At 43.9% G+C, this 15,917-nt stretch overlaps 1 protein-coding gene across 1 annotated transcript; it reads right to left on the bottom strand.

Moving 5' to 3' along the window:
- Nucleotides 1-469: 469 nt before the first annotated feature.
- On the bottom strand, nucleotides 470-1,396 carry LOC309558349 (taste receptor type 2 member 41-like; the record flags this gene model as incomplete). The annotated part of the gene is made up of 1 exon (XM_082261416.1): nucleotides 470-1,396. One exon carries the CDS (start codon nucleotides 1,394-1,396, stop codon nucleotides 470-472), a length of 927 nt encoding a protein of 308 aa, XP_082117542.1.
- Nucleotides 1,397-15,917: the final 14,521 nt, after the last annotated feature.

Raw genomic sequence — 15,917 nt, forward strand, 5'->3', positions numbered from 1 at the left:
ATTTATAGAGGGAGATATCAACTTATTGGGGAGGATTTGGGGAGAGGAGCCAGGTGACTTTGATTTCAATAGGTGCATGTACTTCAACATTTATCCAAAGATATTTTTTTTTGTATGGGGTAGGAATGGTTGAAACCTCTGTCAGTTCTTTAAATTTATGTTCCTTTTAAAAAATTCTCATTCATTTCGGTCAACTACACCTAAGTGAGGTAAACCCCCTCTTAGACAGGTGTCCCAAGTGGAAGATTTCCCCTGTATTCCTGCTTTGCCGACAACTCAGAACGTAGGCATTTCCTTCATATTTCAGCCCCGGTGACAATGATCTCCGGGACAAACTGAGCGGGAAAATGTCCCCAGAGAGGAACACAGATAACAATTAAAACATGTTGGGAGGATATAACCCTTCCACACTTTAACATGATCACTGTCACCCTGATATATATATTTAAAAGGTTATTTGGTAATAATATTAAGAATCCTCTATATTTGAAGTCTCTGTGTTTCTCCAACTTCTGGTCCAGAATCTTCTCAGAATGATCCTTCTCAGCTTGTTGCTGGCCTGGAAGATGACGGCGGCCTCCAACGATGGAGATAATAACCGTAAACTCCAAGTGACTTTTAACAGTAATAGATTTTGATTTATTAGAACTGTTTGAGATATGCAGAAGAATATGAAAATGAGAAGTAAGAAGATTGTCCTCAGGGCAGTGGCATGAGCCTGAAGATTTGGACGTGTTGATCCAGAGTCGTTATTCTTCACCCTCCAGACGTGTCTGAGCAGAAAGGAGAAAGTGAGGACCAGGCACAGAAGACTAAGGCACGATGGCAAAACACAGCCTAGGATGTTTGCAGGCACAAGATAGGAAAAATGTTTACTGAACCAGTTACGAGAGGCTTTAGTTTTGTTCTCAGAAGACTGGAGAGGACTTTCTTCATACACAGCCCAGAAGCCTGTGACAGTCACAATGAACATCCCAAGTGCTGTCAGGAATAGAAGGTGACTCAGGAAATTGGACACAATTCTCTTGAACCAGATGAAGAACCCATAGCTGAGATTGGTGATGCTGGTACAGTAATGAGCCGAGAGCCAGAAGGTCAACCAGAAGCTGTAATAGATTAGGAAGTAAACTGATATGTTCATAAATACATTTACTAGTCCTGTAGCTTTAAAGACTTCCAGACACAGGACATAGAACATTGCCTGTAGGCTCAGCGCACACTGGAGGAGAATATTCACAATTCCCTTCCCCAGAAAGATCACATCGGTGGGACCCAACTTCCCTTTCTTTCTGATGCTGTCCAGGTAACCGATCACAATACAAGTGTTAGAAGGGATTGCCAAGCCGAGACCCAAGACTGAAGAGACTAAAATAGATAAGAAGTACGGAGACATCATGTTGAAGTTTGGTGTGAGCTCCGGACAGAGATGACGGGACACATCCAGTGATAGCAGACAGAATGATAGATTTAGAGTTATAATTATGGAAATAGTCTTCAGAGATCCGTCTCATGATTGACTTTGCATAAATGTGATGGATTTCATTTCAATGCGACATCTAAAGCACGGAGCAACCCGTGTAACACAATCTCTGACTCATTTCCATTATACTGATGTACTTACTTTCAGTACTGGTCAATGTTTGTCCCGTCTTAACCTTTTTCCTAATAAGTACACTCAGCCCTATGACTATAAAATTGTCATATCAATAAAAGACTAACAAGGCTTTCTATCTGTGGGACTATCTATAAGAAGTGATCTTGTTTTTTTTTTTTTTGTTTTTTTTTTGTAAGTTTTATTTTATAATTTTGTTTTCTTAAAGCAAATATTTAAAAAAAAAAACAAGTTTAGAAAAAAAATAAAATCCAGTTCTTAAGTTGACAATTTAAAATAAAAAGAGATCTACTTATAGAAAAGCTGTACAATGGCTTCAAGCTCTCCATCCAACCTCACTGAGCTCGAGCTGTTTTGCAAGGAGGAATGGGCAAAAATTTCAGTCTCTCGATGTGCAAAACTGATAGAGACATACCCCAAGCGACTTACAGCTGTAATCGCAGCAAAAGGTGGCGCTACAAAGTATTAACTTAAGGGGGCTGAATAATTTTGCACGCCCAATTTTTCCGTTTTTTTATTTGTTAAAAAAGTTTGAAATATCCAATAAATTTCGTTCCACTTCATGATTGTGTCCCACTTGTTGTTGATTCTTCACAAAAAATTACAGTTTTATATCTTTATGTTTGAAGCCTGAAATGTGGCAAAAGGTCGCAAAGTTCAAGGGGGCCGAATACTTTCGCAAGGCACTGTAAAAAAGACACTTCAGGACATATGAAGTGTCTTTTTTTTATGTACAGCCACATATGTACACCCAATTCCAAAAAAGTTGGGGCACTGTACGAATTGTGAGTAAAAAAGGAATTTACAAATTTCATAAACTTATATTTTATTCACAATATAATATAGATAACATATCAAATGTTGAAAGTGAGACATTTTGAAATGTCATGCCAAATATTGGCTCATTTTGGATTTCATGAGAGCTACACATTCCAAAAAAAAGTTGGGACAGGTAGCAATAAGAGGCTGGAAAAGTTAAATGTACATATAAGGAACAGCTGGAGGACCAATTTGCAATTTATTCGGCCAATTGGCAACATAATTGGGTATAAAAAGAGCCTCTCAGAGTGGGCGTGTCCCTCAGAAGTCAGGATGGGCCGAGGATCACCAATTCCTTCAATGCTGCGGTGAAAAATAGTGGAGCAATATCAGAAAGGAGTTTCTCAGAGAAAAATTGCAAAGAGTTTGAAGCTCTCATCATCTACAGTGCATAATATCATCCAAAGATTCAGAGAATCTGGAACAATCTCTGTGTGTAAGGGTCAAGGCTGGAAAACCATACTGGATGGCGGTGATCTTCGGGCCCTTAGACGGCACTGCATCACATACAGGAATGCTACTGTAATGGAAATCACAACATGGGCTCAGGAATACTTCCAGAAAACATTGTCGGTGAACACAATCCACCGAGCCATTCATCGTTGCCAGCTAAAACTCTATAGGCCAAAAAAGAAGCCAAATCTAAACATGATCCAGAAGCGCAGGCGTTTTCTCTGGGCCAAGGCTCATTTATAATGGTCTGTGGCAAAGTGGAAAACTGTTCTGTGGTCAGACCAATCAAAATTTGAGGTTCTTTGTGGAAAACTGGGACGCCATGTCATCCGGACTAAAGAGGACAAGGACAACCCAAGTTGTTATCAGAGCTCAGTTCAGAAGCCTGCATCTCTGATGGTATGGGGTTACATGAGTGCGTGTGGCATGGGCAGCTCACACATCTCGAAAGGCACCATCAATGCTGAAAGGTATATCCAAGTTCTAGAACAACATATGCTCCATCCAGACGTCGTCTCTTTCAAGGAAGACCTTGCATTTTCCAACATGACAATGCCAGACCACATACTGCATCGATTACAACATCATGGCTGCGTAGAAGAAGGATCCGGGTACTGAAATGGCCAGCCTGCAGTCCAGACCTTTCACCCATAGAAAACATTTGGCGTATCATAAAGAGGAAGATGTGACAAAGAAGACCTAAGACAGTCGAACAACTAGAAGCCTGTATTAGACAAGAATGGGACAACATTCCTATTCCTAAACTTCAGCAACTTCTCCTCAGTCCCCAGACATTTGCAGACTGTTATAAAAAGAAGAGGGGAGGCCACACAGTGCTAAACATGGCCTTGTCCCAACTTTTTTGAGATGTGTTGATGCCATAAAATTTAAAATCAACTTATTTTTCCCTTAAAATGATACATTTTCTCAGTTTAAACATTTGATATGTCATCTATGTTGTATTCTGAATTAAATATTGAAATTTGAAACTTCCACATCATTGTATTCTGTTTTTATTCACAATTTGTACAGCGTCCCAACTTTTTTGGAATTCGGTTTGTATCTATAGCCGATTTACCACTAACTGGGCTCGGTATACAAATAGCCTCACTGCAGCTGACTGGTTTGCCACTTTGCAGCCTCAATGCTAGACCTTTGCGAAGAAGTTCAACATTGGAAGATACTCATCCAAGGGGCGGAGCTTCCAGACAATGTTGTCATCACACTAGCATTGAGTCTACAGAGCATTGAACCAGTAAGCTGCATTTAGGCTATTTGTATACTGTGCCAAATGAGTGGTGAGACGGCTTTTGATGCATAGGTTGCTGTACGCTGAAGTGTTTTTTCATGCGAATAGTTTTGCACTTTATTTTGTAACAATAAAATGCATCAGTGAGCACTATAAAAGGTTTTCTTTTTTTATATATAGCATGTGAGTGGATGAGAACCAGTTATGAGCTGTCTGCCATTGGGAGATCTGTGGAGGAGATCAAAGCTGTACTATCATCCCATGAGGGCACACATGTATTTCTGACCTCATTCTAACAGCGAGGTCATGATGTAAGGTGAGCAGTTTGCAGTGTCATGGGGGAGGAGTGCACTTTTATGGAAGCGGAATTCAGATTCATAATATGTTTTATTTCCCATGAACGCCAGCTCCATCTAGTGGCCAAAATGTGGCATTTTCCTGATTGTGGTATTTCTGTAAAATACTACATTATGGCCAATAGCTGGAGCTGACAATCATAGGAAATAAACATATTATTAAGAAAATCACAATTACTAGTCCTGACAAATGTTTGAGACATTCGCACAGCAATTTTTTATAAATAGACCTCTTTGTTTCATACCCAAAAATGGTAGGCTAACTGGAAAGCGCAAGGGGCATGGGAATTCTGGTCTCCACCATTATTTCAAATTCTTATACTTAAACATCCATCTTCGAAGCTCGGGCATCCTGACCTGAACACTTAGCTCTGGAGACTGGACTCTAGGCCTTCTGGGATCTGCAAAGAATTGTCCCCTAGAGGGGAGCTGTTCAGACTTTTTTCCAAACACTCAACGTTTGGGGTGTTCTACAAAGTTGAATGTGATCAATTCTGACTGTCAGTGGTTACTAAGGAAGCAGCAGCTGCTTGCAGCCTGTCATGTACCTGCTCGAAGGCTGAAGTGCTGAGAGGGCTTCCCTTGCAGCTGAGTTCAGGGTATCCCTGAAGATGGTAACAGGGAGTGCTATACTCAAAGAAGCAGGGGTTGCCAGCTGCGACAGGCTGAGTAATAAGGTGATGGTGGCTGGACAAGTGGGATGCACTGCTACCCAGGAGTCCCTCCTGGTGTACCAGATGAGACTTGACAGAAGTGAGAGCCAGAAGCAGGTTCAGGGGCCAGGCCAGTTATCACATACAGAATTTCAGATAGGAGTATGGCAGCAAGCAGAGTCAGGAGTAAGCCAAGGTCTTACACTGGTATTAAAACAGCAGCAGAGTCAAGGAGCAAGCCGAGGGTCAAAGCCAGGAAATCCAATAATATCAAGAGCAGGAACATAGGAACACACAGGGGTGAGCTGTGTGCCAATCTTCGATTCCGCTGGGCATTAACGGATGTGCCAGTCCTGTGAAGCGTTTTCTGACACAGCTACTGTGTCCTTGCCAACCACTGATGTCACCTGACCCATTCACTTACATGGCCAGTGTGACGGTACTCACTGTCACTATGAGGGAAAGACAGATAAGTAATGGTTTGGATTGCTTCAATATTTGTCAGCAAATATCTTCATATAGAAATATGAAGATTTACTACCACCTTACACAGTGTATTCCATGCTTGGCTGTGAGAGAGACACAAAGACTGTCATTCGCAGACTTCCCTATTGTTTGCGTATTGGGAGGGAATGTGTATTGTGATAAAGTTTACCTGTCTGTTCCATTGTTAAATGTTAATGACCTCACATTGTTCTGTCCAGATGGCTAGATAATTAGTTTCGTTTCTGTATACACTTTCATCTGTATATGCTACTGTAATCAGCCAGAGGGGGGGAGCCAGCGGCAGACAGAGTTACAGGGAGCCGAAGGTGTCGTCCTTCCTTCCCAGCAGCAGTGTACCTTCTAGGGAGAGGAGACAACGAATCCTTCTCCCTAACCACAGGGAGACAATAGCCCTGACCCCAATGATGCAGATGGGACCGCAGTCTCTGCACCAGACCTACAGGGATGCTGGACGGCCGGTCCAGATCCCCAACCTACACGCAGGAATACCAGGAGGAGGAGGTAAGCGATCCCTCCTCTCTAAAGAAGACCCCCAACCAGGTCTGCCAACCCCAACCCAGCAGAAGAGCTGGCAACAGGGCAGAGTGCTACCAACCTCTGCCCAGCACCCGCAAAAGCTACAGTCTTCACTTGCACACCCCAGGGATGCTGGACAGTCGGCCCAGATCCCCAATAGCCTGATGAAGTGAGCCCCACCACCCTGTCTTCTCTCCAGCGGCTGAAAGGACTCCCAGGAGAAGGGTCAGTCCACACTTATCCCCAGCAGCGGTATATGTTCTGCAAGAGAGGCAGAGGTTGGCTGGGTGAGTAACACTGTTTTCCCGACAATTTGTTTGGGGTACTTGGTGGGTGCAGACATTGGGAGGGCCCGTGGAACATAGCCTACCTTAGAGAGGTTGGACAGTTCCTCTCTCAGCCTACTAGGCTCCTCTTATGTCTAAGTCACCCTGTGTCTCTTAGGGACACAGGGTGCCCAAGAAGCCCAGTCTGGCCTGCCCAAACAAGACTTTCACAGACTGATCGGCTATGAGAGCTCCATGCACCTTGCCAAGACAAACTTCCAAACTATGTGGAACTTTGTCAAGGAAGCTGCCATGATGGATTGACTCTTTGGGACTTGTTACCCGACTAACTCAGGCACAGACCAGTTGGGGGTCTTGTACCTGGTTAGTCTACCTTTGGGGGGAAGATATGTGACGGTACTCACCGTCACTATGAGTGAAAGACAGATAAGTAATGGTTTGGATTGCTTCAATATTTGTCAGTAAAATCTTCATATAGAAATATGAAGATTTAATACCACCTTACACAGTGTATTCCATGCTTGGCTGTGAGAGAGACACAAAGACTGTCATTCGCAGACTTCCCTATTGTTTGTGTATTGGGAGGGAATGTGTATTGTGATAAAGTTTACCTGTCTGTTCCATTGTTAAATGTTAATGACCTCACATTGTTCTGTCCAGATGGCTAGATAATTAGTTTAGTTCCCGTATACACTTTCATCTGTATATGCTACTGTAATCAGCCAGAGGGGAGGGATTGTGCACACTGTATGAGAGTGTAAAACTCTGTTCCTATTGGATTGTGAATGTTACGTCCAGTCTTCAACAAGGTCCACCTGGGTGGTAACCTTGTGGGTGAAAACTGTATATAAGTCTGTTCAATAAAGTTGTTCTAGAGTTACTTCACCCTCAATCTAGAGTTCTGTCTCTTATTGGGGGATATGCTGCAAGGGATAGCTATGGTATTCCATACTCCCTTAGATAATCATTGAGCTCTTGTAAGAGCTTGTGTAAGAGCTTGTTCTGCTGCACTCTCTGGGGAAAGAGAGGTTCACCCATGGGAACCTGGAGCCTTGTCGTAGGTCCAGGGTGGGTAGGAGACGGGAGACCCTAACCAAGCTGCGGTGATTCGTGGGGTCTGAAGTGGTTACGGTGTCTGGTGGAGTGCTTGGAACCCTCGGGAAGCACTAGGAGTATCTGTCAATGGAGGTACCCGGCCGGGGTGCCCTGTTCCATTACAGCCAGGAATTCACAGCCACATAAGCAAATGGACAGGGCATGGAACTGGTTACTTCACTGCCTAACTATGGCCACACAACTATATTTGGGCAATGATGTCACTCCACTATCCCAGCTGTCAATGGTTGGTAAAGAAGCAGTGGTGCTTGCACCAGCTGCATCCTTACCATCCACTGATGTCACCCTTCATTTCACTTGCATGGCCGGGAATCCCCAGCCACAAAAGCAAAAGGGTCGAAAATGGAGCCTCACATCATGGCTTACATATGGTCACATGGCCATATTTAGGCAATGATGCCACCACTAATCTCGCCCCTCCCTTTAGAGGGTCGTCAGTTTTTTTTTTTTTTTTTTTTGAGTAAGTCAGAAGTGGCAGGTATCATTATTATTCTTATTATACAGGATTTATTCACTAATCAGCCATAACATTATGACCACCCACCTAATATTTAGTATGACCCCCTTTTTCTAAAACAGTCCTGACCCATTGAGGCATGAACACCAAAGTAACATCCACATGAATGGCAGGACCCAAAGTTTTCCAGCAGAACATTGCCCAAAGCATTACAATGCTTCTTCCCACTTGCCTTCTTTTACCTTATCCTGATGTAAAAGAAAATGTGATTCATCAGACCAGGACCCCTTCTTCCATTGCTCCGTAGTCTTGTTCTGATGTTAATGTGACCATTGTAGAAGCTTTTGGCTGTGGACACGGGTCCACATGGGCTTCACAGCCCCATACACAACAAACTGCGATGCCCATTTTTTTCTGCTTTCACCACATCAACTTCATAGAGAATATGTTTACTTGCTGCCTAAAATATCCCACCAATTTTCAGATATCATTGTAACGAGATATTCCCTTTACCTGTCCGTGGTCCTAATGTTATGGCTGATCGGTGTATATCGCCAACAGTTTGTGCAGCGCTTTACAACATGAGGGCAGACAGTAGAGTTACAATACAATTCAATATAGGAGGAAACAGAGGGCCCGGCCCATTGGAACTTATAATCTAAGAGAGAGGGTCAAGTGATACAAAAGGTAATAACTTACAATTGATTTACAGTGAGGAGCTTTTTAGGGATTTTATTTTTTAATTAATAGTTTGTCAAATGTTTTGGTCTCTTTATTTCTAGATTACTTTTTTTTTTTTCTTTTTTTGTGAATGAGTAAGGTGCACCACAATTCTATTCATTCATGTAGGGGGGTTGGTATTTGGGAGCCCACTTATTAATAATGGAGCCTTCCAAACTCCGATCCCTACACCTGCATAAGCCACACACCCCCTCCCCCCACAACCACCGGACAAGGGTTGTGGGAATGCGGACCCAAGAGTCTGGTATTGATTTTCCGAGAGACCTCACAAATTCAATTTTTTTAGCTTGAGGTGAGGTACCCATTTATTCTTGTTCATACCATGCTCCAAAGATCTGGTGTGAATGTTGGAGGTCTCTACACATTTTTTTTTTCCATACTTGCCGTTAACTTACAAAGAAAAACATGTCAGTTTAAATTTCCAGCCAAAAGAAAAAAGAACGCAAACACCCTCCAAAGATCCCCCAGAATACATAGATAACCCCTTAGGGGGTCTGTGTGCCTTTTTTTTTTTTGCATAGCTGAAAATGCAGTCATTTTCTGGAAGTTTTTGGCCTTTGTAAGCCCAGGCCTTTGGTCCACATTGGCCTTTGTAAGCCTAGGTTCACACGGGCCGTCTTGAAATCGTGAGAGTTCACCTGAACTCGCATGATTTCAAGCCGGCATTTCAGTCCGACTTCATGGGTTCCTGCGCAGATGTCTTTGGAAATCCCCCCGAAGTCGCCAAAAGTAGTACAGAAACCGTTTCCGATAGTGCAGTTGCCGGCAATTGGCTCCGATTTGACATGTCAAATGTCATACCAGACCAATTTGAACGTGGGCTAAATGTCAGAGCTGTTGCAGCATTTTCTACACATCACTGAGACACCCCTTCACAGGGTGGATTAGGATACCCCCACACGTGTTATTTAAGGGAATCAGACACTTTAAAGGAGTTTTGAAGTCTCAAGGTTTGCATTTTATGCATTAAGGTGAAAAACCTTCTTGGTTGCTGCTGCCCCCCAGACCCCCCGTTATTCTTACCTGAACCCAAATGTTCCAGCAACGAGCAAGAGTCCAGCCGCTACAGCCGCTGTCTTGGGTCCTCATTGGATAGATTGATAGCAGCGGGAGCCATTGGCTCCCGCTGCTGTCAATCAAATCCAGTGACACAAGAGCAGGGGTGGGGCCAAGTCCTGCTTTCTGTGTCCGCCCCCATGGCTCTTCGTGGGGGCACCAGATGAAGAGGAGGAGCCAGAATCGACGCCTGGGCACCCCAGAAGAGGAAGATTGGGGCTGCTCTGTACAAAACCCTTCCACAGAGCAGGTAAGTATAACATGTTTGTTAGTTAAAAAACAAAAAAACTAAACCAAACCTTTACAATCACTTTAAATGTTTTACTTTAGGCATTTTACAAAATCATTGCTCCTCCTGAGGCTCCTTCCACCGCTAGGGATATCCAGCGACATCGGGCTCCTCCAACACCGCATCCACCTGCCACCTGTCCTGGGAGACCCACCACAACACCAGGCATGACTTGCCACAAGAAAGAACCACCGCAACCCGGCAAGCTGGAGGGTTCTTCACCTTGCAAAGCCACAGGCTCAAACAAAATGGCTGCCGCAGTGGCCCACACCCACAGCAAGGAAACCAACACCCAGGCAGCTCCACAGGGGGAAAAGGGTCATCCTCCTCCCCAACTGGCAGCAGAGGCTCCTCTGGCTCCTCTACCCCTTCCACATCGAGCCCAGCTAAATCCAAGGCTCGCAGAGAGTCTCCAGGCAGGAACAATCCAGCCAGCAACATGGGGGTAAGCCCTGCCCAGGCCTCAGGCCCTGCAAATCATGCAGATCCCTTTGCTGCATTTCTCACAACTGGCCTACCAGTCTCTGACACAGTATTGAATGACATGCTTCTATCCCTGTGCTCATCCCTCCACTCTGATATGCTTTCCTGTTTTAACCATTTCAAATCTGAAATTCAAGATCTAGGAATGAGAGTGTATAGGGTTGAAACATTTATGCCTGAAGTATCTGTGTCCTGTAACACTATGGTAGATGCTCATGAGGCTTATTCCGAGGATATCATGTGGCTGAAGTGAAGAACAAAGTGGCGGACCTGGAGAATAGGCCCAGGAGAAATAACATTGAAATAAGAGGGGTCCCTGACACAGTCCCATCTGACCAACTGATGCAATATGCTCACACCTTCTTCTCCACTCCGGTCCCTTCTCTAACTCCTACGGACCTCCTCATTGACAGAATACACAGACTACCGAAACCTTCCTTCCTTCATCAAGAAGTTCCGAGGGATGTCCTGTTGAGGATTCACTTTTTCCACGTGAAAGAAAAAATCCTGTCTGCCACTCGCCAGCTCAAAGGCCTCCCAGAACCCTACTCCTCTGTTTAGCTGCTTTCAGACCTCTTGCAACATACCCTCCAACGCTGCAAAAATCTAGCGACAGTGACAAAGGCCCTGCGAAACCACAAGATCTCACACAAGTGGAAATATCTGGCAACTCTATTAGTCACGTCATGCACAATGGTGCCACCACCCACCTTAACACCCTGGAAGAGGGCATGCTTGCCCTGAAGCAATTGGGCATTGTACTAGACCCACCACTGGCTGAATGGTGCAGCGAGCATCCTGGCCTGGTGAAACCGGATTGGCAAGTGGTTTCCCGCAAGCGTTCTGCAAAATGTAATGTCTCTGGAGGTTCCTGAACCATCTCATCTGCCTAACAACAACATCCCTGGCCCCGAATGGGCCCTTCCTTCTCTTCTCCTCTGTTCCCCCCACTCGGCTTCATCACAGTCTATATATCTCTGTGCACGGCCCCTATTATGGGCAACCTTCTTAGACTTTTTTTGTTTATTGAAGCACTTTACTGGCTCTCTAATGCAAGCCCCGGCTTCACTACTCTGCATTGAGGACTCTCCTCTGTTATACCATATATTCCCTCATCGTCTCTGTTGGCCAAAACCCCTCAAGTGCCGGGATCATCGCCAACCGACCACTGTGCCTTGCCAATACCTAAAATGTCTATCTCTTAACATCAAGGGCCTCAACCACCCAGCCAAGAAATTTTCTCTTTGGAAAGAAGCAACTGCAGTGCATGCAGATATTCTTTGCACACAGGAAACACATTTTCACAAAGACACAACCCCCAAATTTATGCACAAGGACTACCCGCACATCTTTCTGGCTAATGCATCTGAGAAGAAATGGGGAGTCCCTCCTGGTCATAAACAAATCTGTGTCTTTCCAACTCAAGCACTCCATACTAGACGATGAGGGTAGATATTTAATCATCACAGGGGACCTTAACTCTATGCCACTCACCATTGTTACAATCTACACCCCAATTTACATCAATTACGGTTTCTCTGCAGGATCTTCAGACTCATCTCCCCTATCAGGTACAGTCAGCTGCTGATGTGTGGAGACTTTAATGTAACCATGGACCCTCTCCTAGACTCCAGCTCAACATCAAGAGGAAGAAACCAGTCTCCATGAGATCTATTCCACAAAGAGGGGGTACATGATATCTGACGATTTCAACATGCCTGCGAACAGGACTAAACATTCTTTTCCTCTAGGCACCAGTCATACTCTCGTATTGATCTTTTTGTGACTTACCAATGACTTCTTCAAAGGGTTTTCTCCTCCTCCATCCGTGATTTTACATGGTCAGACCATGTAGCCAGCTCCATAATAATCAAAGAGCGGGATCCCCTTTCTAGAACTCCTCTATGGCAATGCTATGTTGAATTTTACAGGACTGTAAAATTTCGCAGATTGTGTCTGGAATGCCCATAAGGCTTTCATACTGGGAATCTACATCCAACAGGGAGAAAGGGACAAAAAACAACACACTCCCCACTCCTTCCATTTCAATGTCCCTGGCTATCATCTGGGGGAAACTAAAACTCATGGAACAATACGATAGACACCTCCGCTCACTCAAACTCACATACTATGCAAATCCTAACAAGGCTGTAATACACTTAGCTAACAAACTGAAAACCACCCAAGTCAAAACCAGAATTCCCCATCTCATACACCCCACTTCTAAATGTAAGATTATGGACCCTCAAGCCATTGCAGATGAGTTTGCAAACTATTACAGAGCACTATATAACCTCCGAGAGGATTTAACTACTCCCCAGCCCTCCTCATCCAACATCCAAAGCTTCTTGTCCAAACTACAGCTACCTTCCCTGACAAAGGAGCAATTTTTTGAGCCTAATACTCCCTCCTCTGACTTAGAAATCTCTAAATCTATACAATCAATACCCACGGGCATGTCCTCTGGTCATTATGGCCTGCCAAACGAGTATTATACGTTGTTTGCCCAGATCCTTACCACACACCTTAACTCTGTGTTTATCAGAGTTACACACTCATCCTATTTTACCCTGGAGATGCTGAGAGCACAAGTGGTCACCTTTCCCAAACTGAGTAAGGACCCTACCACAAGTGCCAATTTTGGTTCCATCTCATTATTAAATACTGTACTGAAACGATATGCCAAAGTATTAGCAAAACGTCCAATGCAAGTCTTACCTGCTCTGATTCAAAAGGATCAAATGGAGTTTGCCTCAGGAACACAGACATCAGGCACGACAAAACTCAAACGCCCTCTCTGCTTCTCTCGGTGGATGCAGAGAAGGCGTTCAATAGAGTCCATTGACTCTACATGTCTGAGATTCTGGAAAATTGTGGTTTCCATGGGATCATACTCAATGCAATTATGGCCCTGTACTCCACCCCTTCTGCACAGGTGAACGCCTCAGGCCTATTATCCAAATCCTTCTCCATCACAAATGGGACTAGATAGAGATGCCCCCTATGTCCTTCTATCTTCAATCTGAAGATTAAACCTCTGGCAGAAGCGATCCACTCCCACCTGGGAATCACTGACTTCCAGTTTGGTAAATCTACCCACCAAATAAACCTCTTTACGGATGGCATTATACTACTCCTAACAAACCCTGATTGTTTCCTGTCAAAGGCCTTCCAAATCTTTACCCAGTTTAGCCAGATATTATACTGTAAGGTTAATACCACCAAATTGATAATCCTAGATCTGGGAGTCCAGTCATCCAAAAAAACTCAAATTACAAAGCCAATTCCAATTTAAGTGGTCTGGCAAAGGATTCCCATATCACGGTGTTACGCTAATTGCCTCCACTACTTCCTTGGCGGTGGCCAACTTCTTCCCTACTTTCCAAAATTGACAAGGAATTTAACGCAAAGCCAAATGTGAACTCTCATGGTGTGGCAGATTGGAAGCAGTCAAGATAAACATTCTCCCCCAAATTTTCCATTTGTTCAGGTCACTTCCCAACCTGATCCCCACCCGATACTTAACATCCCTGCCTGGAACCCTTAAGTCCTATATTTGGACCGGTCGTAGGGCCAGATGCTCTCACCTGTGCCTAATACGTGTGGTGGAGCAGGCTTTCCTGATGTCAAGGATTACTACTGGGCTGTATACCTAGACCAACTTAAAAACTGGTTCTTCCGCACAACACCCCCACTATAGGTAGACATAGAGCGCAATCGCTGTCCCACCCCAAACCTACACCTTCTCCTTCTACGTAACACTTGGAAACCGTGGGAACCCAACATTCACCCCAACACAATGGCATGCCACACTCAATTCTATTTTCAAAGCCTCCTATTGCACTAGCCAGAAGGAGAAGGCAATCAAGATTACCAATAGGTGGTATTATACACCATAACAGTTTGCCAAATTCTCTCCCAATACCTCCCCCTTGTGTTGGCATGATTGCGGCAAAGTGGTCAATCTTTTGAATGTCCTGTTGCTCTGCCCTAATTTCACCAGCGTTTGGTCCCAAACATGTCTCCTCATCGCTTCCTGCACAGGTATATTATGTAAACCACAGCCAGCTTTAGCCCTACTCAACATAGGTATCAACCAATACCTGACCTTATACAGACTAGTGGTATTTTTTATGCTGCAATACCCTTTGTTTGTTTTGTAAAACTGCAAAACTCAAAAATGTATTGAGCCAAAAAAAAATCATTGCTCCTGGCCAAATGGAATCATGATTATTATTATTATTATTTTTTATTTTTTTGCATTCGTACATGTTGCCTAGGGCAGTGCCAGGCCCCTTGCTATTTTTTATACCCCTTGCCTATTAGCCCTAAAAAGACAGTAGGTATTTTTCAATTTGACAGATTTGGCTCCCATTGATTTCAGTAAGGTTTGGGTTTGGCATCCAAACTTCCTTGAAGTCCCTGGCCTTTCAGGTTTCCAGAATTTGTAATAATGAAAAACTCCAGGATTTGATATCTCCATCACTTATTTATTTATTTTTTTGGGGGGTTTTCCAAACTTAATTGGCCCTTTCTCTTCATTTTTTTCCTTTTTATTCCTGAACCATATACTAATTCTAGATGTTAATCTGTATTGTTGCTACATAAGCATTGAAACTCTATAAAAGTAAATCGAATAACGTTTTCTTTGGTACCTTTTTACATAAAAACCTCAAACTGTTTAAGCATATACAAACAATCAGTGGTCCTGGCCGAATGGAATTTTTGATAGCAGACAGAATGATATACTGAGAGATGGAATTATGGAAATAGTCTTCAGAGATCCGTCTCATGATTGACTTTGCATAAATGTGATGGATTTTATTTCATTGCCGACATCTAAAGCACGGAGCAACCGGTGTAACACAATCTCTGACTCATTTCCATTATACTGAATGAATTAACCACTTCAGGACTGGTGGCTAATTGTTCCTTTCTGACCATTACGTACACTCAGTGACTATTGCCCCGCTGGAGAAAATTGCCTCATGCTTTATTGGGGGTTTTTTTGCCTTCCTCTGTATCAATGGACTGGCCAAACATGTCTCTAGACCTAAACCCTATTGAGCATCTGTGGGGATCCTCAAAAGGAAGGTGGAGTAGCGCAAGGTCTCTAACATCCACCAGCTCTGTGATGTCATCATGGAGGAGTGGAAGAGGACTCCAGTGGCAACCTGTGAAGCTCTGCTGAACTCCATGCCCAAGAAGGTTAAGGCAGTGCTGGAAAATAATGGTGGCCACAAAAAATATTAACACATTGGGCCCCATTTGGACATTGTCACTTAGGGGTGCACTCACTTTTGTTGTCAGTGGTTTAGACATT

Source organism: Pelophylax lessonae (assembly GCF_965119305.1).
Source record: "Pelophylax lessonae genome assembly, chromosome: 6".
Classification (NCBI taxonomy): Eukaryota; Metazoa; Chordata; class Amphibia; order Anura; family Ranidae; genus Pelophylax; species Pelophylax lessonae.